This window comes from Nannobrachium achirus, assembly GCF_963921795.1.
Source record: "Nannobrachium achirus genome assembly, chromosome: 16".
NCBI classification, from domain to species: domain Eukaryota; kingdom Metazoa; phylum Chordata; class Actinopteri; order Myctophiformes; family Myctophidae; genus Nannobrachium; species Nannobrachium achirus.
The window spans coordinates 18477274-18496798 of NC_137823.1; the positions used below are offsets into that span (position 1 = coordinate 18477274).

A 19525-nucleotide genomic window follows, 5' to 3' on the forward strand; every position below is an offset into this window, starting at 1 on the left:
ATAACAGTAAGGAAAATATGGGATACAGGAGTACATCTATGTCCTGATTGCACCACTCACCCTCACTGTAATTACAGTGTAACTAAGGGAGACAATGAGATGTTTTGTAAGTCTGTCAAGTCTCAAGTACTGATTCTTGCATTTTTGGTTCAAATTGAGTCCGTGTATCAAGCTAATGCTGTGGCCAGCACATCATAACTCATGATTTTCACAACATATGTCTGTCCTGAGCTTAAGACTCAAGTCTCTGTGAGAATGACGTATAATAACAGAGACAAAAACAGCTGTGATGGCCGAGTGGTTAAGGCGTTGGACTCGAAATCCAATGGGGTTTCCCCGCGCAGGTTTGAACCCTGCTCACAGCGTAGAGGGAGTGCTATGTGTCCTTTGGAAAAGCAAAGAGTCTGAACTGTGAAAGATGGGTGCAAACATCTGGATTGGATGTAAGAAAGCAACCCTGACTACCGTTAAAAAAAATGAATAATCAGGTATTCAAGCTGTACACCGAGTAAGTAAACATAACAGTAAGGAAAATATGGGACACAGGAGTACATCTATGTCCTGATTGCACCACTCACCCTCACTGTAATTACAGTGAAACTAAGGTAGACAATGAGAGGTTTTGTAAGTCTATGTCAAGTCTCAAGTACTGATTCTTGCATTTTTGGTTCAAATTGAGTCCGTGTATCAAGCTAATGCTTCTCTTATCAATAATAACTTTTTCCGTATAGGAAGAGAGTTCGGGCTCCAGATGGTACATAATTGTCGTAGCTACCTTCAGTTTCAAGTCTCTCCGAGAATGACTCGTCATTAACTGTACAAGCACAGCTGTGATGGCCGAGTGGCTAAGGCATTGGACTTGAAATCCAATGGGGTTACCCTGCAAAGATTCGAACCCTGCTCACAGTGTAGAATATGTAATACATGTCTTTAGGAGATGCAAAGAGTCTGAACAGTGAGTGATGGGCACAAACATCTGGATGGATGTAATAGAGCCAAACCAGTACTGTTAAAACAAAATAATAATCAGTTGATCAAGCTGTCCACCAAATAAGTGAATATAATAGTATGGAAATTTGGTGTCACGGGTGTTCATTACAGTCTAACTACTGGAGACAAGGAGATGTTTTGTCTTTCATAGTAAGTCTATCTCAAATCTCAAGTTGATGGACAGGAAATCCTGTCCGGTTCCAATCACGCCAACTACAGCGATAACTATTACGTAGTGCTATTCACGCAGGTGTGTGTGTGTGTGTGTGTGTGTGTGTGTTTGTACCGTTCTGTAACGTCTGAGTTCGTGACTCTTTCCCGATGCTGCTGTAGAAACCAGTTCCTAAAGCTGGAGTCTTTGCTGGACCTGAGAGACAGAAAGATGCAGAGACAAGAAAAAGAAGAGGAACATTTCAACTGAATGAAGCTTTTTTTTTTCTTCTCTCGATTGAACTTAATAACAACAGTCAAGTATATTGAATCACGCACGCACACGCACGCACGCGTGCACGTGCTGAGCTATCATCACACCCTCAAATCACTCACACCTTGGAGACCTCTGGTTGGTCGGTTTCCACGACAACCAGTCAGCCGGTGCAATCAGAACAGCTGGTGAGCTTTGTGACTGTCAGCCAGGCTCCCACGTTTAGAGCCGGTTTCAGAATGACTTTATCTCTGGTTGTTTGTCTCAGGTGAGTTCAGCGCCGTTTTTTACTTAAAGTCCTACAAATTTGTACAAATGGTACCCAATGGACCCTTTCTTGGGTTCTGTTTGTACACTCTCAGAGTTACAGAGCTGTAAGGGTCCCAGTTGGAACCCTGGGTGTACCTGTGGATCTTTCCTGGGCTGATCTTTTTCTATAGCCTTGGCAACCTTGCAAGCTCACAACATTAGCTTGTAGATTGGACATTTTCAAATAGTCTCTGTGTAAAATAGGGCTAAAGTGCTTAACGTGTGTTTTGCAATATTATTAACTAGTACACTAAAATAAAATAAAAAATAGTAAAAAGTACAGTAATAAACAAAAGAAATCAAAGAAATTCCGGAAATTAGAATGTCTAAGAAGTAGTAGATCTGCTATTTTCACTAGTTTCGGTCCCCTGCCGAATGTCTAATCTCACTTTTGGGTCACTGGCTAAAAAGTTTGGGAAACACTGACCTAGATGACTATTTCTATGCATTTTTATTGTATTACTTAATGTTTACCTTGGATGCTGTAAACCACTCTGGATTAAGAGCTTCTGCTAAAATACCTAGATTGTAAATTGTCCCTGGAACCACTGATATATTTAGCTGCAAATTGCAACACTAGATTATTTTCTTTTCTTTTTGAATCTAGGGTTGTAATACCTCCCATTGGGATGCATCCAAACAGTTTATTGCCATCTATCTGATTGTATTAAATGACGTCAAACTCACCAACATTGCAGCTGTATGGAAAGCTTGAGTCATCCTCTCTCTATCTGCAAAGTGTTTGTTTCATAAAAACCCACCGTAGACATGTTATGAGATAGTTTCTGTCAATAAATCCGAGCAGACATGTTTTTTTTCCCCCTAATTGTTGAACTTTGGAAGCGCTCTTCTTCAATAACGCAACCATGAGCACTTTCAGAAAGTAGCTCATAACATGTCTACAGTGGGTTTTTATGAAAATGATACTTTGCAGATAGAAAGAGGATAATTCAAGCTACAGCCCCAAATCTAGTGTTGCAATTTGGGCTATGATATAGTGTGAATATAGTTCACACTATATCATAGTCTTCCAGTAAATGACCTGTCCCTTATTTGAGCAAGGAAGCAGTGGATTTAAAACATGTTTTTTTTTGCAGCCTGTGGACCCTGTCTGCTGGACAACCAAACACACAAACACACACAGGTAAGATTGGTTGTTGTTTCATTTTTGTTGTTGTTGTTGTTGCTCTAATATCATCATTGCCCAGCTGTCCACAATGGAAGGATCGTAAATGTGTCACGGATATTTTCAGGAGCCTTGTACTCCTTACTATTGGTTGATTGCAAAGTCACTGATCTAGGATTTGATTCTTAATGTGTTAATGTTAATTGACTCAAATATCAAACCTTTTCATGTGAAGGGACCCCAAATTGACATGTATTGGCCTGGCGACAACCCTATGAAAAGGTTTCGTGTCAGGGACCCCCGGAAGAGAAGATTTATGTTCTCAAATATTTTCAGAAATGGCAGATATACAAGCTCGCAGAGTGGCACCAAGTGGCGCGCTGTGAGATTGTAGATCTGCTTGTTGCTCTGATGTTGTTAAAATGATTGTCATGCCATGTTGACCACTTTTGTTGAGGATCCCCTGGAACCCCCTCCCCAACACTTTGAGAACTAATGCTTCAGAGCAGGGTTTCCCAAAATGGGTGCCTTGCCGTGGCACCCTAGGGTGCCGTGATGCCAGTCAACATCAATATCACTTGACTATGACCTGATTTGCACTGTACTTGATGAGTTCTTTATCCATGATCTATGGCCAACTCTCTTCACCGAAAATAGCCGATCGACAAGCTCGCAACGTGTTGTGGGCTATTTTCGGTGAACTTTCCCCCAAAAAATAGGGATGCAGGGGTTCAAGTGGTTCAAATATAAAGTTGCAGTATTTTCAGTCAGTTCTGATGGAAATGGATATTTCTTTGTGACATGGCATACCATATCTCATGTGGAAAGATGTGCATATTTATGTTGCGTAATATGATATAAGATTAAAAATTAACAGTGTAAAGCCCTTTGCACACAGGCGCGTTTAACCGCACGGATAAAACGGACAATGTAAACTAATTTTTTGAAAAGAAAACAATGATTCTCTATGACCTCATGCACACCGGCTCCGAATTAGCCGTGCGACGAGTGGCTGCCGCCGTGCATTTTTTTCTCGATCGAAACCACTCATCACTCCTTTTATGACTCCTTTTTGGATCCGCAGCGCCGATTCCGCACAGCCTTGCACACCAAATCCAATGCGTTTTATTCATGCCGCAAACGAAAAAAAACGCAACTGTCCTGTGTGCAAAGGGCTTAACTCGGGGGTGCCGTGGATGAAAAAGTTATTTACAGGGGTGCAAGAACATTTAAAACCACTGCTTTACAGAGTCCCTCCCACCGCATCCACAGGTCCCCTTCAGGTCGTCGTCCAATCGGAATGCAGGGATCGCTACCTGTGGGTTCACGTGCTGTCGCCTGGTGGGCCGCCTCGCTACGAGGCCGTAGGTTTGTAGATCAGCTCTCCTTAAACATCTGCTATTTTCGCTTAAGTTTTCCTCAGAATATAGGAATGCTTTGGGCGGCCCCACTGAAGTAACTGTGAGGACCCCCTGTTGAAGACCCCTGTTTTAGATTCAACAAACCACTTAAGTTTGTTTTTTTTAATTATATGAACCTTTCAATGTAGGCAAACATTCTGCGAATATATCCTAAGAACATGAGTCCAACAGAAAAGATAATGTGTAAAAAAAAAAAAACATAATTTACACAACACCGGTGATAGTGCTATCAACCTAGTCTATGAAGCAATCTATTGAAATCTCTGAAATCTCAACACAATGTCAAAGTTTTATACAGTATGTAGTGAGGAACCCTGCTTCATCTCTCCCAGCTAAGGGGTCCCTGAAAAGCATTGAAGACCCCTGTGTTTGGAGCAGTATGAATCTCCCTAAAATCAGAATGTGTTCCCATCCAGACGGTCAAGGGGTTCACCCCCTGTCCGATCAGCAGGCATCTCAGTGTGGCTACACCCTCAGCTCCTTCAGCATGGATGGTTTCTACACCATGAGGGCGTCCTTCTTCTCCTGCTACACCTACAACCAGGTACACACCTACTGTATGTCTCCTGCTACACCTACAACCAGGTGCACACCTAATGTATGTCTTCTGCTACACCTACAACCGGGTACACACCTACTGTATGTCTACAGCTACACCTACAACCAGGTACACACCTACTGTATGTCTACAGCTACACCTACAACCAGGTACACACCTACTGTATTTCTATTGCTACACCCATAGGCACTGAGTTTTGTCCACGACCACCGGGGTCTGAACCCATATCGAGCGCGCCTCCCACTCCCTACACCTACAACCATTAGGTGCTTCACCACTGTGGCTAATTGGCCACAGAATATGGTTATACAGCTACAAATACAAATCATTGATTCTAAACATTATCTATTGGAATACTTACAGGCATTGACACTAAAGCTTTCCCACCTGCCCCCGGCAGGTAAATAAAACTTTAGGGCAGGTGGAGTTTGCTTTCAGGTTGCCCGACCAGGCAAGTGCTCATTTGAGAGGGGACACAACCGTCTATAAACACAACACAAGATAACTGTCTAAACACAAAAAAATCAAATAACAAGTGTGAAACCATAGAAATATTCAATCATAGCTGCTATGTAGGTATTTGGATTTGGATTGTGGTACAGTATGACATGTTTTATCGCACAGCCCCATTGAGCGGCAATTCAAATCTTACCTATCATTTTATAATGGACAATTTACTTTTTTCGGGCAAGTGGGCATGACCTTTGGGCAAGTAGAACATGACCTGTACTTGCCCAACGGGCAAGGGCCTCTGAGTGTCAACCAGTGATGTCATTACGTGCGCATCCCGCATCAAAAACTCATTCAAGTCGCCCAGGGACTCATTCATGTCATGGTCCTGGGGTTCCGGGGATGCGCCTCCATTGGAGTCCATGTTAAAATAATTTACCGGGTCGCGGTAAAAGAAAAACATTTTAAAATTCCACAGACACCACCATTGTTCATGGGTGAAAGCATCCTACTTTACCCTACATTAACACAAATAAAATCCACATAGAAAGTCTTAAACAGGCAATAGAAACTTCAATGTTTTGATTCCACCGAAGTCCGACGCCATTTTGCGCCCCCGAATTCATTAGGGGCACATGTTTTAGTAGTTTTAGTAGTTCTAGGTTCAAACATTAGCCAAATTGTAAAATAAATATAAGAAATAGGCAAGCATTTTGAAAATAGCCGATCTACAAGCTCACAGCCCTCAAAAACAATGTATTGAGGACTCATAAAACTTTTCTGGGACCCATTTGAATGACCACCTGTGGGTCCCAGGACCCATTACATTGAAAACCTAGTAACATCACTGGTCAACCCCTGACTTATGTCTACTTTACACCTACAACCAGGTACACGCCGACTGTATGTCCGCTGCTACACCTACAACCTGGTACGCACTACTGTACCTCTACTCTACCTCAGAGGTGCTCCCACCCGTCCTCATATCAAGGACCCGCAAATTAGAATGCATTCGGCACTGGAACACCCATCTAACAGATATGTTGTGCCAAGGATGTACTATCCTACTAATAAACAACCGAATGTCGGTCTGTCTGATATACACGCTTGCTGACATCAGTGTGTTTCATTCCCTGCAGAACGATGAGGTGTTTACATTCGATCTACAGATCATGGGGATGGATGGGGCAGGCGTGTGGTCCAGCCACAGAGTGAGCCAGAGCTGCAATGTGACCGCGCCCTGGGCTCACAGAGAACTGCTCTGTGACGAGACCTTCATGGAGGTGATGACACCTCGCCTATTCTCTCATAGATGACCTGCTAACGGTGACATGCATGTCAAAATACCTAGTATTTAAGCCATTAACACATGGAGTGCCTAAGACGTTCACAGATGTTATTTTGTTATTTGGCTGGTATGATGGCATGTACTGCTTGATGTCTAATAGGTGAGTGTGAGCAGAGAGACACTCTGTGGACCTGAACAGGGAAGCACCAAGGAGATGTGGCGGAACACTTACTCTATGGTAATATATATTTGATGATGAGTTTGAAGTTAGAATGGGTTTGTATAGGAAGGGGTAAACACATACAGAGATGACATTTGTTATATATATTTACATGTGAATGAATAAAGGTTGATTTCACGTCAAATAAAAATAACATTAAAACAATACATGCAAAATGAACGAAAAGGTAATGCACAGTAATGAAAGTGAAATGTTGCGTACAGGCTCAGAGGAGAGCACAGTCGGCCTGGCAGCTGCTGTTTGCCCGTGAGGAGGAGGACGGTGAAGCTGTGGTGATGTCACTGAGCGAAGCAGACGGCCTGGGATACACGCTGAGCGCCGGCTTCAACAGAGTTCTGCTGAGAGCTCCCTACAGGCAGCCTCACGCACAGATCAGCATGGTGGGTACAACCATAGACTGTAAACATTATGGACGGTGGGAACCGTCAGGTGACTCATTGGTTTCTATCAGAGCAAAAATTGCGCTTTTTTGCCCTCGTATGGGGGTTGCCATCCTTGTATTAATGGTACCCAAGGAATTCCTATTTGTACGCGCGTGTGTGTGTGTGTGTGTGTGTGTGTGTGTGTGTGTGTGTGTGTGTGTGTGTGTGTGTGTGTGTTCAGGTGGATGGCATTCCCGTGGAGGTGCTTCATGGAACAGTGTTCTTCAGACACAAACTGACTGTAGTGATGATCGACGTGTCTATGGCCTGTACACTCAGTATGTATGTCTGTCTGTCCACTCAGTATGATGATCAACAAGTCTATGGCCTGTACACTCAGTATGTATGTCTGTCTGTCTGTCGACTCGGTATGATATTCGACGTGTCTAGCCTGTACACTCAGGATGTCTGTCTGTCATAAAAGAAAATACACGACCTGGCGTTTGCCAACAGGTCTGAGGCCCTAAGCTAGATGCAGAATAGATATTCCAAGACCAAAATTTAGAGTGAAAATGTTTAACTTAAATCTTTAATTCTGGGGGTCCCTGGAACAGAATATTTTGAGATGGGGGTCCCAACCAAATACACATCATTTGGGGGGTTGGCAAATGTTTTTTGAGCACCACTGATACAGAAACAGATTTTTTTTAAAGAAAACTGTTAGATTTTAGAAGAGATGTTTAGAATCGGCTTAATGGGTTAATTCCGTGTCAAACTTTTTCATGTCAAGGGACCCCAAATGGATATGTATTTGCCTGGGGACAACCCTGTGAAAGGTTTTCGTGTCAGGGACCCCCGGAAGAGAAGAATTATGTCAAATATTTTAGGCTATTGTAGGCTACAGATGTCTACAAATGTCTACATAATGTTGCTATATCAGTGGTACTCAAACTTTGTCTGCTATTTTTTGGCACATGTTCCGCCCCAGGATAGTGGATGTTGAGGATATTTAGATTATGTGAAAATGTCGTAAATCGCAATTTCTTACAATAATCGTGACATGACATTTTCATATCATCCCATCCCTAATGGTGACAGCGGTTGTCTTGTGGGTTGCAGACCCGGGGTCATTTGACGGCGTGTCGGTGCTGTGGGACACGCCCAATGTCATGAGTCCTCTGGTGGGGAGCGGCGCGGCGTTCCGCAGCGACACTGTGGGTGTCGGGGTGGAGGGACGGCTAATGTACCCCGACACGGCCCGTGCCCGAGGCTACGCCTTGGAACGCCACGGCCCGCTGGTACGGGTCCGAGTGCCGTTCGGCGCCGAGGGTGGCCACCGGAGGGTAAGACTTTACGGACAATTATATATATATATCATTTTTGTTTTGGGGCTTTTATAGACTGACAGGAAATGGGGATGGAGATGGGGAGTGACACGCAGCAATGGTCGTTGGGATCGGGATTCTAACCCGTGACATGCTGCAAGGCATCAGAGAGTCAGAAACTATATGGTATGGGCCTGGACTGCTAGGCCAGCAGGCCCCCCTATAGGCAATTATTTAGGATAATTGTTATCGTTTTTTGTGATTTTGTTGAGCTGCAAATTCAGTACCACTCAAACCTCTCGATACTTGGTAAAACAGACTTGTAAAGAGCTCATTTTGTGAGCTCTTATTTCACTCTACACAAATCTATTTGCCAAAAATAGTAGATCTACATTATTATTGTGAATATAGTAATGGTCCATAGCTTCATTAGGTAAACGCATTACGCAGAATGATCTCAAGCTGAATTGTGTCTAGTAAAAAACTAAACAAAACCAAAAAGGCTGTCATGGAGTCAAATCTCACAAACGATTCTGGTCTCGCTCTGTTGTCCTACTGTCTTTTTTTCTGCTGTCCTACTGTCTTTTTCTCTGCTGTCCTACTGTCCCTCTCTCCTACACTGTCTCTAGCCTGGGGCCAGCCTATATACAATGCAGCTAACTAGTAACTGCGTGTTTTAACATGGCTGGGATGTCTAGCTCAGCTAGGCTACACTGTCTCTCTCTAGTGTCCCACTGTAGCTTTTTCCTACAAAGTTTCCCTCTTAGCTGTCTTACTTACAGTACATATTAAACTAGTATAGTAAGGAACCAAATGGACCCTTAGGGGTCAGTAACTCTGAGAGTGTTATAGGTCCATTTGGTTCCATTTGTGTTTGTGTGTGTGTGTGTGTGTGTGTGGTGGGGGGGGGGGGGGGTCCGTGGCCTAATGCATACCAATCGGAGGGTTGTTGTATTAATAAAATACAATGAAATGCATTCTTCATGTTCCACATGCAGAGCAAGGTGGTGGACGGTGAATACAGGGAGATGTACGTCATCTTCCTCTTCTACGAACACGTCTTCTCTCTGCTCTACGAAGACGGCGTTGCCGTGGAAACCCGACACCGCCTCATGAGGGTGATTGACACGCCGCTACGCAGCCGGCAGCCAATCACCACCGACCGTAAGTCCAACGAATTGATTACTAGAGGTCGTCGGGTATAAGCACATCCCCCGAATACCCGAGCGTCTGACCTGGCCTAGCCCTGCTCGGTCTCAGATCCATTCTCAATAAGAAACTCCGGGTCCGGATCGGAATCGGTATAGTTTGCCTCGGGTCTCGGGCTCTGACAGTGAAATGGTGGGTCCAATACAACCTGAGTGGACCCGACGACTACAAAGCGCAAACAGAAGTCTCGCCACAAATGGCACCAAATAATTGGAGCAGTGTCACATTTTGATGCCGTCAAAGGTGGAAGTTCAGGCCAAAAGTTAGAAGTCGGGGCAGTTATATGAAAGATTGTTGATATGATTAATGGTTCAAGATGGTAACACATGTACATTTTGATACCAATACTTGTACTTTCACTTGTATTTCTACATCACAGTATTGATACCTTTTACTTAAGTAAGACATTTGAATACCTTTCCCACCATTGGTTTTTGAGTTTGTGCTATTTGTGTTGTACTTCAGAGACTGTACCAGAGGAGCACAAGTTCACGGTGCTCCTGGGGAACATTCCTCACGACGTGGCCGTGCGTCGCCTGGACATCAACGGCCACACGCTGTCCAGGGGGGAGACGGACAGACTCATGGCGGTCAGGGTGGCTCAGGCCGACGGCAGCCAGGAAGCCACACTGACCGTCGCCTTTAACCACCCGCTGGTCCACAGGACGGTGAGATTCAGTGGGAGTACTATGTTTCTTTTTACTTAAACTAGTCCTGTGCCCCGGACGGAGGGGGTTGTGCACAGGGGTGTCCACAGTATCTGATAGATTGGATATAGGAATGTAGTTAGATGAAAGTATCAATACTGCAACGTAGACACACGATAATCAAAATGTACTAAGTAAAAGTACTCATTATCGTTTCACAAGGTATATCTTGAGAAAAAAAATATATAAAATAATAATAATAAAAAAGATCTTTTGAAAATGGCTGATCTACAATCAATGTATTTTTTTTTTCTTCTTTTTTTTTACATTATACATTTATTTTCTTTGCTTCTGGGGGGTCGCTGGAACACAATATTTTGAGATGGGGTTCGCGGCCAAATAGGCCTACATATCATTTTGGGGATCCTTGACAAAAGTATGCGCACCACATAGCAACATGTTTTTCAGAAAATCTTTTTTGAAGTGTGTGTGTGTGTGTGTGTGTGTGGTTTCAGTACATCGGCGATGGACGTGTGGAGTTCTACATGGACGTGATTTACACCCTGACCATCATCACACAGCAGGAGCACTCCTACACCCACCATGTGTTTGTTCAAGACATGCTGCACAATGCATGTGAGTGACACACACACACACACACACACACACACACACACACACACACACACACACACACACACACACACACACACACACACACACACACACACACACACACACACACCGAGTTTTATGGGCCACAGGTCGCTATCCATTTGATTGTTTCCTACCAGAACATGTTGAATGATTTATTTTTTATATAAAAAATCATTTATATTTTTTTAAATAATATTCAAAAACAAATATAGCAACGCAACACATTGTGAGCTTGTACAGTAGATAGGCTAGTTTTATCTAATAGATTTGTGCAGAGTGAAATGAGCGCATCAAATGTCCTCTTTAAAGGTCAGTTTCATCAAGTATAGAGGGTTTACGCGGTACTGAATTTGAAGCTCAACAAACGTGAATTAGTCCTATTGGCGAGAGGACAATTTCATGATAAATTAAAATCTCCACGATACGATTATCGTGAGCAGATTTTTGATCACGATAAAACAAAATTAACCATTATTGTCCTCGTTTCATGTCAGACCCTCCGTCGGTGTGGGCAGAGTGCACCGACTCGGGCATCACGTTCAGCGTGAACAAACAGCCCGACCTGCCCAGACTGTGGGAAGTGGGAGTCGGCCACGAGCCAATCACAGCGCAGCTGGCCAATGAGAGAGGCTACGAGCGCCACGAGGACAGTACCGGCGTCACCCTTCACGTCCCTGTGAACACCATTGGCTACACATATCAAGTAAGAACACAACATGGTCTCATTTAAACTGTTCATACAGTTTATATAGCTTGTTGAACCAGTACTCTTAACTCTCTCTCTCTGTCTTCAACAGGGCGTTCGGGACCCCTATGGGGTCCTCAGAGTTACTACAGGGGGTCCTCCAAATCTATTTTTGTGTGATAAAAACTTAATTATATATATGTTTTATTTATTTTAACCACTTGAACCCTAGCGTTCATATTCTGACAACTTAAGCCAAAAATAGCAGATCTACAAGCTCACAACGAGCTTGTAGATCTGCTATTTTCGGCAAAGAGGTTTGGTGTCGAGGGGGAAAAGAGCAGACTAAGTACAGAGTGAAAGGTCAAGTTTATTAAGTATTGACAGTTCAAGTGGTTAAACATACAAAAACACAAATTGAATCTAAAATACACTGATGATCGTCATGTCAAACGATGAAACTATATGGAATCTATGAGAAGGTTGAGGGGCATCTCTCTCTCAACTAAGGGGTCCTTGGCCTGAAAACGTTGAAGACCCCTGCCATATACAAATGTTTAATTTACATAATAATAATGTGTGATACTGTAGGTGTGTTTGTCTCTCTTCAGGATATCAACCTGGATAATTTCACTGCAACGTTCCAGATAGTCGTGAGAGACTCCAAGACTCTGGACGTGCACGAGGTCATATCGAAGCGCTGTCTATTTAAAACAAAGGAGCTTGTAGGTGAGAACGTCAGGGACGTGCTGGCCATTGGGAAAAGCGGGACAACTCCCGAACGGCCGGTTCATTCCTGGCTGGTCCAGGCCGGCAATTAGGAAAAAATTAAAAATAAAATGTCGGCCTTCGTTCCATTTTGGGTGGCTGGGCGGCCAACAAAGTAAATCGTCACTGTCGAACAGAAACCTTGTATCTCCAAGTTTCAAATTTGTAATTTTTTTTTCGCGAAGCAAAGCCCTGCTTCATCATACAAGGCCGTCGCACAAAAGTAGTGAAAACAGTTTTGTGTTTTCACTTTTTTCATTTTTAAAATGATAAATACAAGTTTAAATCATTTTTAAAATGATAAATACAAAACAAACCGTTTTGGACATACAAGGTTTCCACCCAACGACGAACTATAACTCATGTAATTGGCCCACTAGTTTGTCACTTGTCATGATCTGAAATGGCAAATCTTTGAGTAGCAGCAGCGCTATAGAGAGAGATCTCTCTCTATAGCGTGCAATCAGGGCCTCTCCAACTCTTTTTCCCGGGCTGAATCAGGGGCCCAGCATGTCCCTGGAGAACGTCCAGGGTTGACAACTCATTTAGATGGGAAACGCATTATTATTAGGCATTATTGCTTTAACCATTATGTTATGCTATTGAAAAATGGTATAAAATAATGCTTGTGGATCTGCTTTTTTTATCGTGAGAGTCTTGGAATATTTTGACGCGATTCTATAAATGTCTTCTAAATCCTTCCAAGGTTTTTTTGAAAAACACATGTTTCTATGTCAGTGGTTCTCAAACTTTTTTCATGTCAAGGACTCCTAGAATTGTATGTATTTGGCCGCCGACCCCCATCTCAAAATATTATGTACAGGGACCCCCCAAAATCTATTTAGTTAAAATAGATTAGTTTCATTAAAGATCCTTGTGTCGGGGAGCACACCCGCACAGAATCCACAACGGTGTTGGTTGCCATAGTGACGTATGACGACGTGTTTGCAGTGTGCTCTACCGACGGGGTCATGACAGTGGTGACCAATCCCACCGGTGCCTGGCCCGTCGTCCGACCCCACAGGACCAGCCTGCTGGACAGGAGCTGTCGACCCCAACGCTCCGACCACAACCGAGCCCTGTACAGCTTCCCGCTGGACTCCTGTGGTACCACGGCCATGGTGAGATGTTTAAAACCCATTTAGGCCTAGAATTATTGAATGCTTTAACCAGTGAGAAATTGCTGATATACAAGCTCACAGCGCGGCACAGAGTGCCGCGCTGCGAGCTTGTAGATCTGCTATTTTTGAAAATGTTGTGAAAATGTGTGCAAATCTTTGAATATATGTATTTTTTAACATGTAACATTTATGTAACATTTGTAACTCAAATTTTGCTTCTGGGTGGTCCCTGGAACTAAATATTTTGAGATGGGGGTCCATGGCCAAATACATATCATTTTGGGGGTCCTTGACATGAAAAGGTTTGAGAACCACTGACATAGTAGTCCCTCAAGAACAGACTAACTGAGCTCCAGTTAAGTGAAAAGGACCTTTTCTTTGACGATGGCTAGCCAGATTGCTGACATAGAAACATAGGTTTTTCCAAAAAACCTTAGAAGGATTCAAAAGACACTTATAGAATCGAGTAAAAATTCCAATTTTTAAGATTTTTCAAAAATAGCAGATCTGTTAAACTGTAGTGTCATGGTTAGGGATGGGATGATAAAAACACTCAAGATAATTGTATCGTGGAGATTTAATTTATCGTCCTCCGTCATGCACTGAGATCAATTTGCCTTTTATTTGCCGAGCTGCATATCCGGTACCATTTAAACCCTCTATAATGGTAAAACGGACCTGGAAATAACGTACTTGATACAGTATATATATTTTTTCTTCACACTACCAAATCTCTTTGCCAACAAATACCTGATCTTGACGCGTTGTGAGCTTGTATTCCATTTGTTGCAGTAAATGGTTAAATCTACTTTGACGTGAGTGTTCCTGACTAAAAAGTGTTTTTTGAGAGAAGGAATGCTAAAATGTTACTGTATATTAATGTTGGGTCTGTATATTGCATTAACATCGCAAATCTAATACATTATAATGCCCTTATAACGCTTCATAATACAGAAATGTTCATAATCATGCATAACAACCTACTTAACAAAAGAAATGTCCTCACAAATATAGTAATACAAAACTGTGTGTGTGTGTGTGTGTGTGTGTGTGTGTGTGTGTGTGTGTGTGTGTGTGTGTGTGTGTGTGTGTGTGTGTGTGTGTGTGTGTGTGTGTGTGTGTGTGTGTGTGTGTGTGTGTGTGTGTGTGTGTGTGTGTGTGTGTGTGTGTGTGTGTGTGTGTGTGTGTGTGGCAGGTGGGACCGACCTACGTGGTTTACCAGAACCAAATTGTCTACGACAGAGAGCTTGTCGCTGACGGAACTACACTCATCTCCAGAGACGCCACATTTAAGTACGGCAAACATTAACGCCATGCGCTGGAATCCTTGTATGTTACTCTTACTTTTCAGGACAGGCGTACGGGAAGTCATAAATCCCGGGGGGGTGGGGCTGTGCGTGGAAGACACGCACACAAGTGGAGTCAGCCACCTGATACATGCGTTATCATCCCTTGGGATGGGTCTGTTATCACTGTTGTCATGCCTTAGCCAAGGCTCAGTAGTCTGACTACTGGATCCAGCTGGGAGACCCGATATCAGCCTTGGTCTTGTCATTGCAATGCGCATGCGCCAACGCACATTCAGAGGAAGAAAAAAAAAGTCCTCCTCACGCTGGGATTCGAGACTACTAGGTTGGGAATTCTAGCCATGTGCTCTTACTGAGGACGCTACTGAGGTTGAGGCGCCGCTCTGACATTTCTTTAGGGCTAGGTTTAGGCATAGTTTTACTGAGGTTAGGGTTTGGGTTAGGTTTAGGCATAGTTTTACTGAGGTTAGGGTTTGGGTTAGGTTTAGGCATAGTTTTACTGAGGTTAGGGTTAGGCATAGTTTTACTTACACACACATACTGTACACACACACACCCCCAAACAATATTATGTATTATAAAGGTGTGTGTGTGTGTGTGTGTGTGTGTGTGTGTGTGTGTGTGTGTGTGTGTGTGTGTGTGTGTGTGTGTGTGTGTGTGTGTGTGTGTGTGTGTGTGTGTGTGTGTGTGTGTGTGTGTGTGTGTGTGTGTGTGTGTGTAATTATTATTCTTATTGTCACCCCTCAGGGTGACGGTGAGATGCTTCTACCCTCTGAGTGTGGTCAGTAGCAGGTTATCTTTTGAGATGCCAGGCTTCGGTTCAATCACATTCAAGCAGAACACAGCAGGTAAAAGCTCCTCCCATCATGCACTGCTTCATGTATCTACAGTAGGGGTGTAACGATATAGTAACTGAATCGAAAAAACAATTTTAATTTGCAATGATCTACTATATTGATATGCAAAAGCAAAATATTGTACCCTTTTGTATCGTACCGTTTTACAATGTAGATAATCGGTGTCGAATCGTTTTGCAATGCAAATAATCCATTGTATGGAAACTAAGTATTTTGCCTTGTATTTAGCAATTTTAAGAGGGAAAATAAAAAAAAGGGGTCTACTTACTTTTTTTTACTAATTCCATTCCATATACTGTAGCTACTTTTGGTCTGTTGATAAATGTGTGTAATCTCTGTGTTCATGTCAAGGTGTGGGTTTGTCCATATAATGTCCATGTATTTGCAAGAGAATCACAGTGTAGATTCTACAGCCATTAGTGGAAGAAGCACCCACATTGTTTACACTGTCTTTTCTTTAGACGCTGCCATTAAGGTCCCTGTGCGGAAGTGTCCAGGCAATACGGTCAGTCCTTATTACTAGCCAAACTTATCACTAACCAACCTTATTAGTAACTAGCTCTTACCCGTTCAAAGATATGAGCTCCAAAATGATGTGCAGTGTGTGGGTTATGGGATGTGCACTGTGCACACAGTATATGAGGGATGGAAAGTAACTTTAACTGGTGCTTGCATGATGTAGGAGCATCAATGTAAGAAACCCGCTTCGTTCATAATACATAAATGTTCCCCAGCCCGCCCGCCCGCCCACCCGCCTGCACACACACCCGCCTGCCTGCACACACACACACACACACACACACACACACACACACACACACACACACACACACACACACACACACAGAGCTGGTTAAACATTTTGCCTCAAGCTAGATGCAGAATAGATGTGCCTCATGCTAGATGCAGAATAGATAGTAGATACACCATAAAAATGCTAATATACAGCATACGATTTGTGAAAGTGACAAACGGGCTTCACAGTTATGTCAGGTGTGTTCATATGCTAATGGTGATGCGATTTCAGATCAATTGCTCCAGCCACTGAGGAGAAACGCTGTGACAGACACTCACTCAGACACTCACTCAGACAGACACTCAGACAGACAGACATTCGCAAAATTATAGTATATAGATGAGCATGCTTAACATCCTCATTATTTACACTATCCGTATAATTGATTAACCCTATTACTAACCATCATTACTAATATCTTTATTACTAACAATCCTAACATATTAGTAACCATCCCATTACTAACATCCTTATTACACACAACCCTAACCTTATCACTAACTATCCTCATTATTAATATCCATATTACTACTAACAACCCTAACCTTTATTACTAACAAACCAACCATGATGCCAACTAAATCTAACCTGATTTATGGTTTACAATACAGTTTATACTGCCAGTGCCAGATTGTTCAAAATTACATTTAGAGTGTAGAAGAGAGGTACACACACACACACACACACACACACACACACACACACACACACACACACACACACACACACACACACACACACACACACACACACACACACACACACACACACCTCAACCTGGTTTGGAGCAGTTTAGCCAATTTGCGACGGCCGTCTCTACACAAACGTTCAGATTTGGAAAATAAGGTGCTCACTGGAGGCTCACGGATGTCAAAATATAAAATAAAGTCCTCATGGGTGTCAGAATATGGGCCGCTCAAGCAGAATTACCCGTATCTTCCGTATTGTTTAATAAAAAACATTTTAATCTGATCGTTTTCAGTTTGTCCTTGTGTTTCATTTTGTTTTCCCCATGAGCATCAGCCCCATCTATCGGTTGTAACATGATCTAAAAGACCTCTCGGACAATGAGGTAAAACATTGATATGTGTTTTCTTACAGGTGCATGAGAACTGTTCCCAGGAGCACTATGGGACCCCCAGCCTGACAGATTATGGGGCCCCCAGCACGACATATTATGGGGCCCCCAGCAAGACAGAATATGGGACCCCCAGCACAACATATTATGGGCCCCCCAGCACAATAGATTATGGGACCCCCAGCACAATAGATTATGGGACCGCTAGTACAACAGATTATGGGACCCCCATTACAACAGACTATGAGTTCTCAATCGGAAAAGACTATGCGGTCCCCAGCAGAACAGACTACAGGGTCCCCAGCACAACAGACTACGGGGTCCCCAGCACAACTGACTCTGGGGCCCCCATTAGAACAGACCACGGGACCCCCATCAGAACAGACCACAGGGCCCCCAGCACACCATACTACAGGGCCCGCAGAAAAACAGACTACAGGGCCCCCAGCAGAACAGCACGGCCATTTGGAGCCAGTCGTCACAGTGGCTTAATGAGAAGTAATATGACGTCATCGTTGCTGTCATTCAAGTAAACTGTTGTTCATTCATTCATTGCCAATAATGCTTTTTAACTATGAACCATGCAAGGTAACCATGCAAGAGTGAAACTTGAACAAATAAATTATCTGCATATGAGTTGTTTTTCTTGTAATGTAATGTCCTACTTTATCATAAACGGTATCATACATGGCCGATATACAAGCACACAATGAGTCACGATGCAACTTCCTGTGAGTTTCCAGATCTGCAATTTAACACTATTTATTTTGAACGATTTGAAAGTGAAGTGTGTTTAGGGTGGAGGGTGTTATACATATTGAACCAATGAAACTTACTAACCCATTTAGGCATAGAATTTGTTAATGCTTTAACTATTGAAAAATAGATCTACAAGCTCACAGCACGGCACCGAATGCCGCACTGCGAGCTTGTAGATCAGCTATTTGTATTTGTAACTCAAATATTTGCTTCTGAGTGGTCCCTCGAACAACACATTTTGAGATGGGGGGGGGGGGGGTCCGTGGCCAAATACATGTCAAGATTTTGAAAACTGCTGACTTAGAAGAATGATTTAGAAGAAATTTATAGATTCGGGTCAAAAATATTCAAAGACGGGGCACCTGCTGGCCTACTGGTCCAGGCGCATACCACTTAGGCATTGCCACATGGCATGGATGCCTGGCGGCGTTGCTGGTTCGAGTCCCGATCCGGACGACCTTTGCCGCATGTCATCTCTCCCCCCATTTCCTGTCAGTCTACTGTCCTATCCAATAAAAGCCCCTAAACAAATCTTTAAAAAATATATATTCAAAGACTTGCACAAATGTTCACGATTTTTCAACAAATAGCAGATCTACAAGCTCTCTTTTGGGCAGTGAGAGTGTTAATGGGTTTAGTGTGGTGCTCACCATCTGCAGAGACGAACTGGCCCACGGCGGACGAGATCCCTCCACTTCCCTCCACGAACTGCACCTCTGAGACGATGATGTTGTCCTCCAGCACCGAGCCACAGCTGGTGCACACCGCGTTGCCCCGGGCCTGGTCCAAGTCGATGTCCGAGCAGCCGCAGTTCTTACACAACCGAGACGTCATGGTTGCTTTACTCCTGAGTCTGTTGGGACACAATACTTAGTTAGGGCTCACTCCTGATTGGATGAAAATTGGTATCCCGAACAGGAAAGGCATTTTCTGTTTTCTAGACAAGCTGGAGAGACATGGAGACTCTTTTTACCGAACCAACACACTATAGCAATGAGTGCTATAAGAATATAGAGCTATTTAACAAAGAAATATGACTTAAAATCAGCTAACCTTCTCAACCTTTTCAGATTGTGACCCCCAAAATAATCCTATTTGAATTGGGGACCCTGACGAGCACTAAGAGATGAGGCAGTACATTTTGTA

At 43.3% G+C, this 19525-nt stretch overlaps 1 protein-coding gene across 2 annotated transcripts in view; it reads right to left on the reverse strand.

Annotated features, from left to right (window-relative positions):
- The window catches only part of LOC308301403 (transcription factor IIIB 90 kDa subunit-like), a gene marked incomplete at its 5' end in the record, with an annotated part of 93033 nt that extends 73820 nt beyond the window's left edge, over nt 1-19213 (reverse strand). For both annotated transcript variants that reach the window (XM_080745383.1, XM_080745382.1), the window contains 2 exons: nt 1277-1357; nt 19030-19213. In XM_080745383.1, the coding sequence (XP_080601509.1) occupies nt 1277-1357; nt 19030-19213 (265 nt within the window). The remainder of the gene's footprint in view (nt 1-1276; nt 1358-19029) is intronic.
- Nucleotides 19214-19525: the final 312 nt, after the last annotated feature.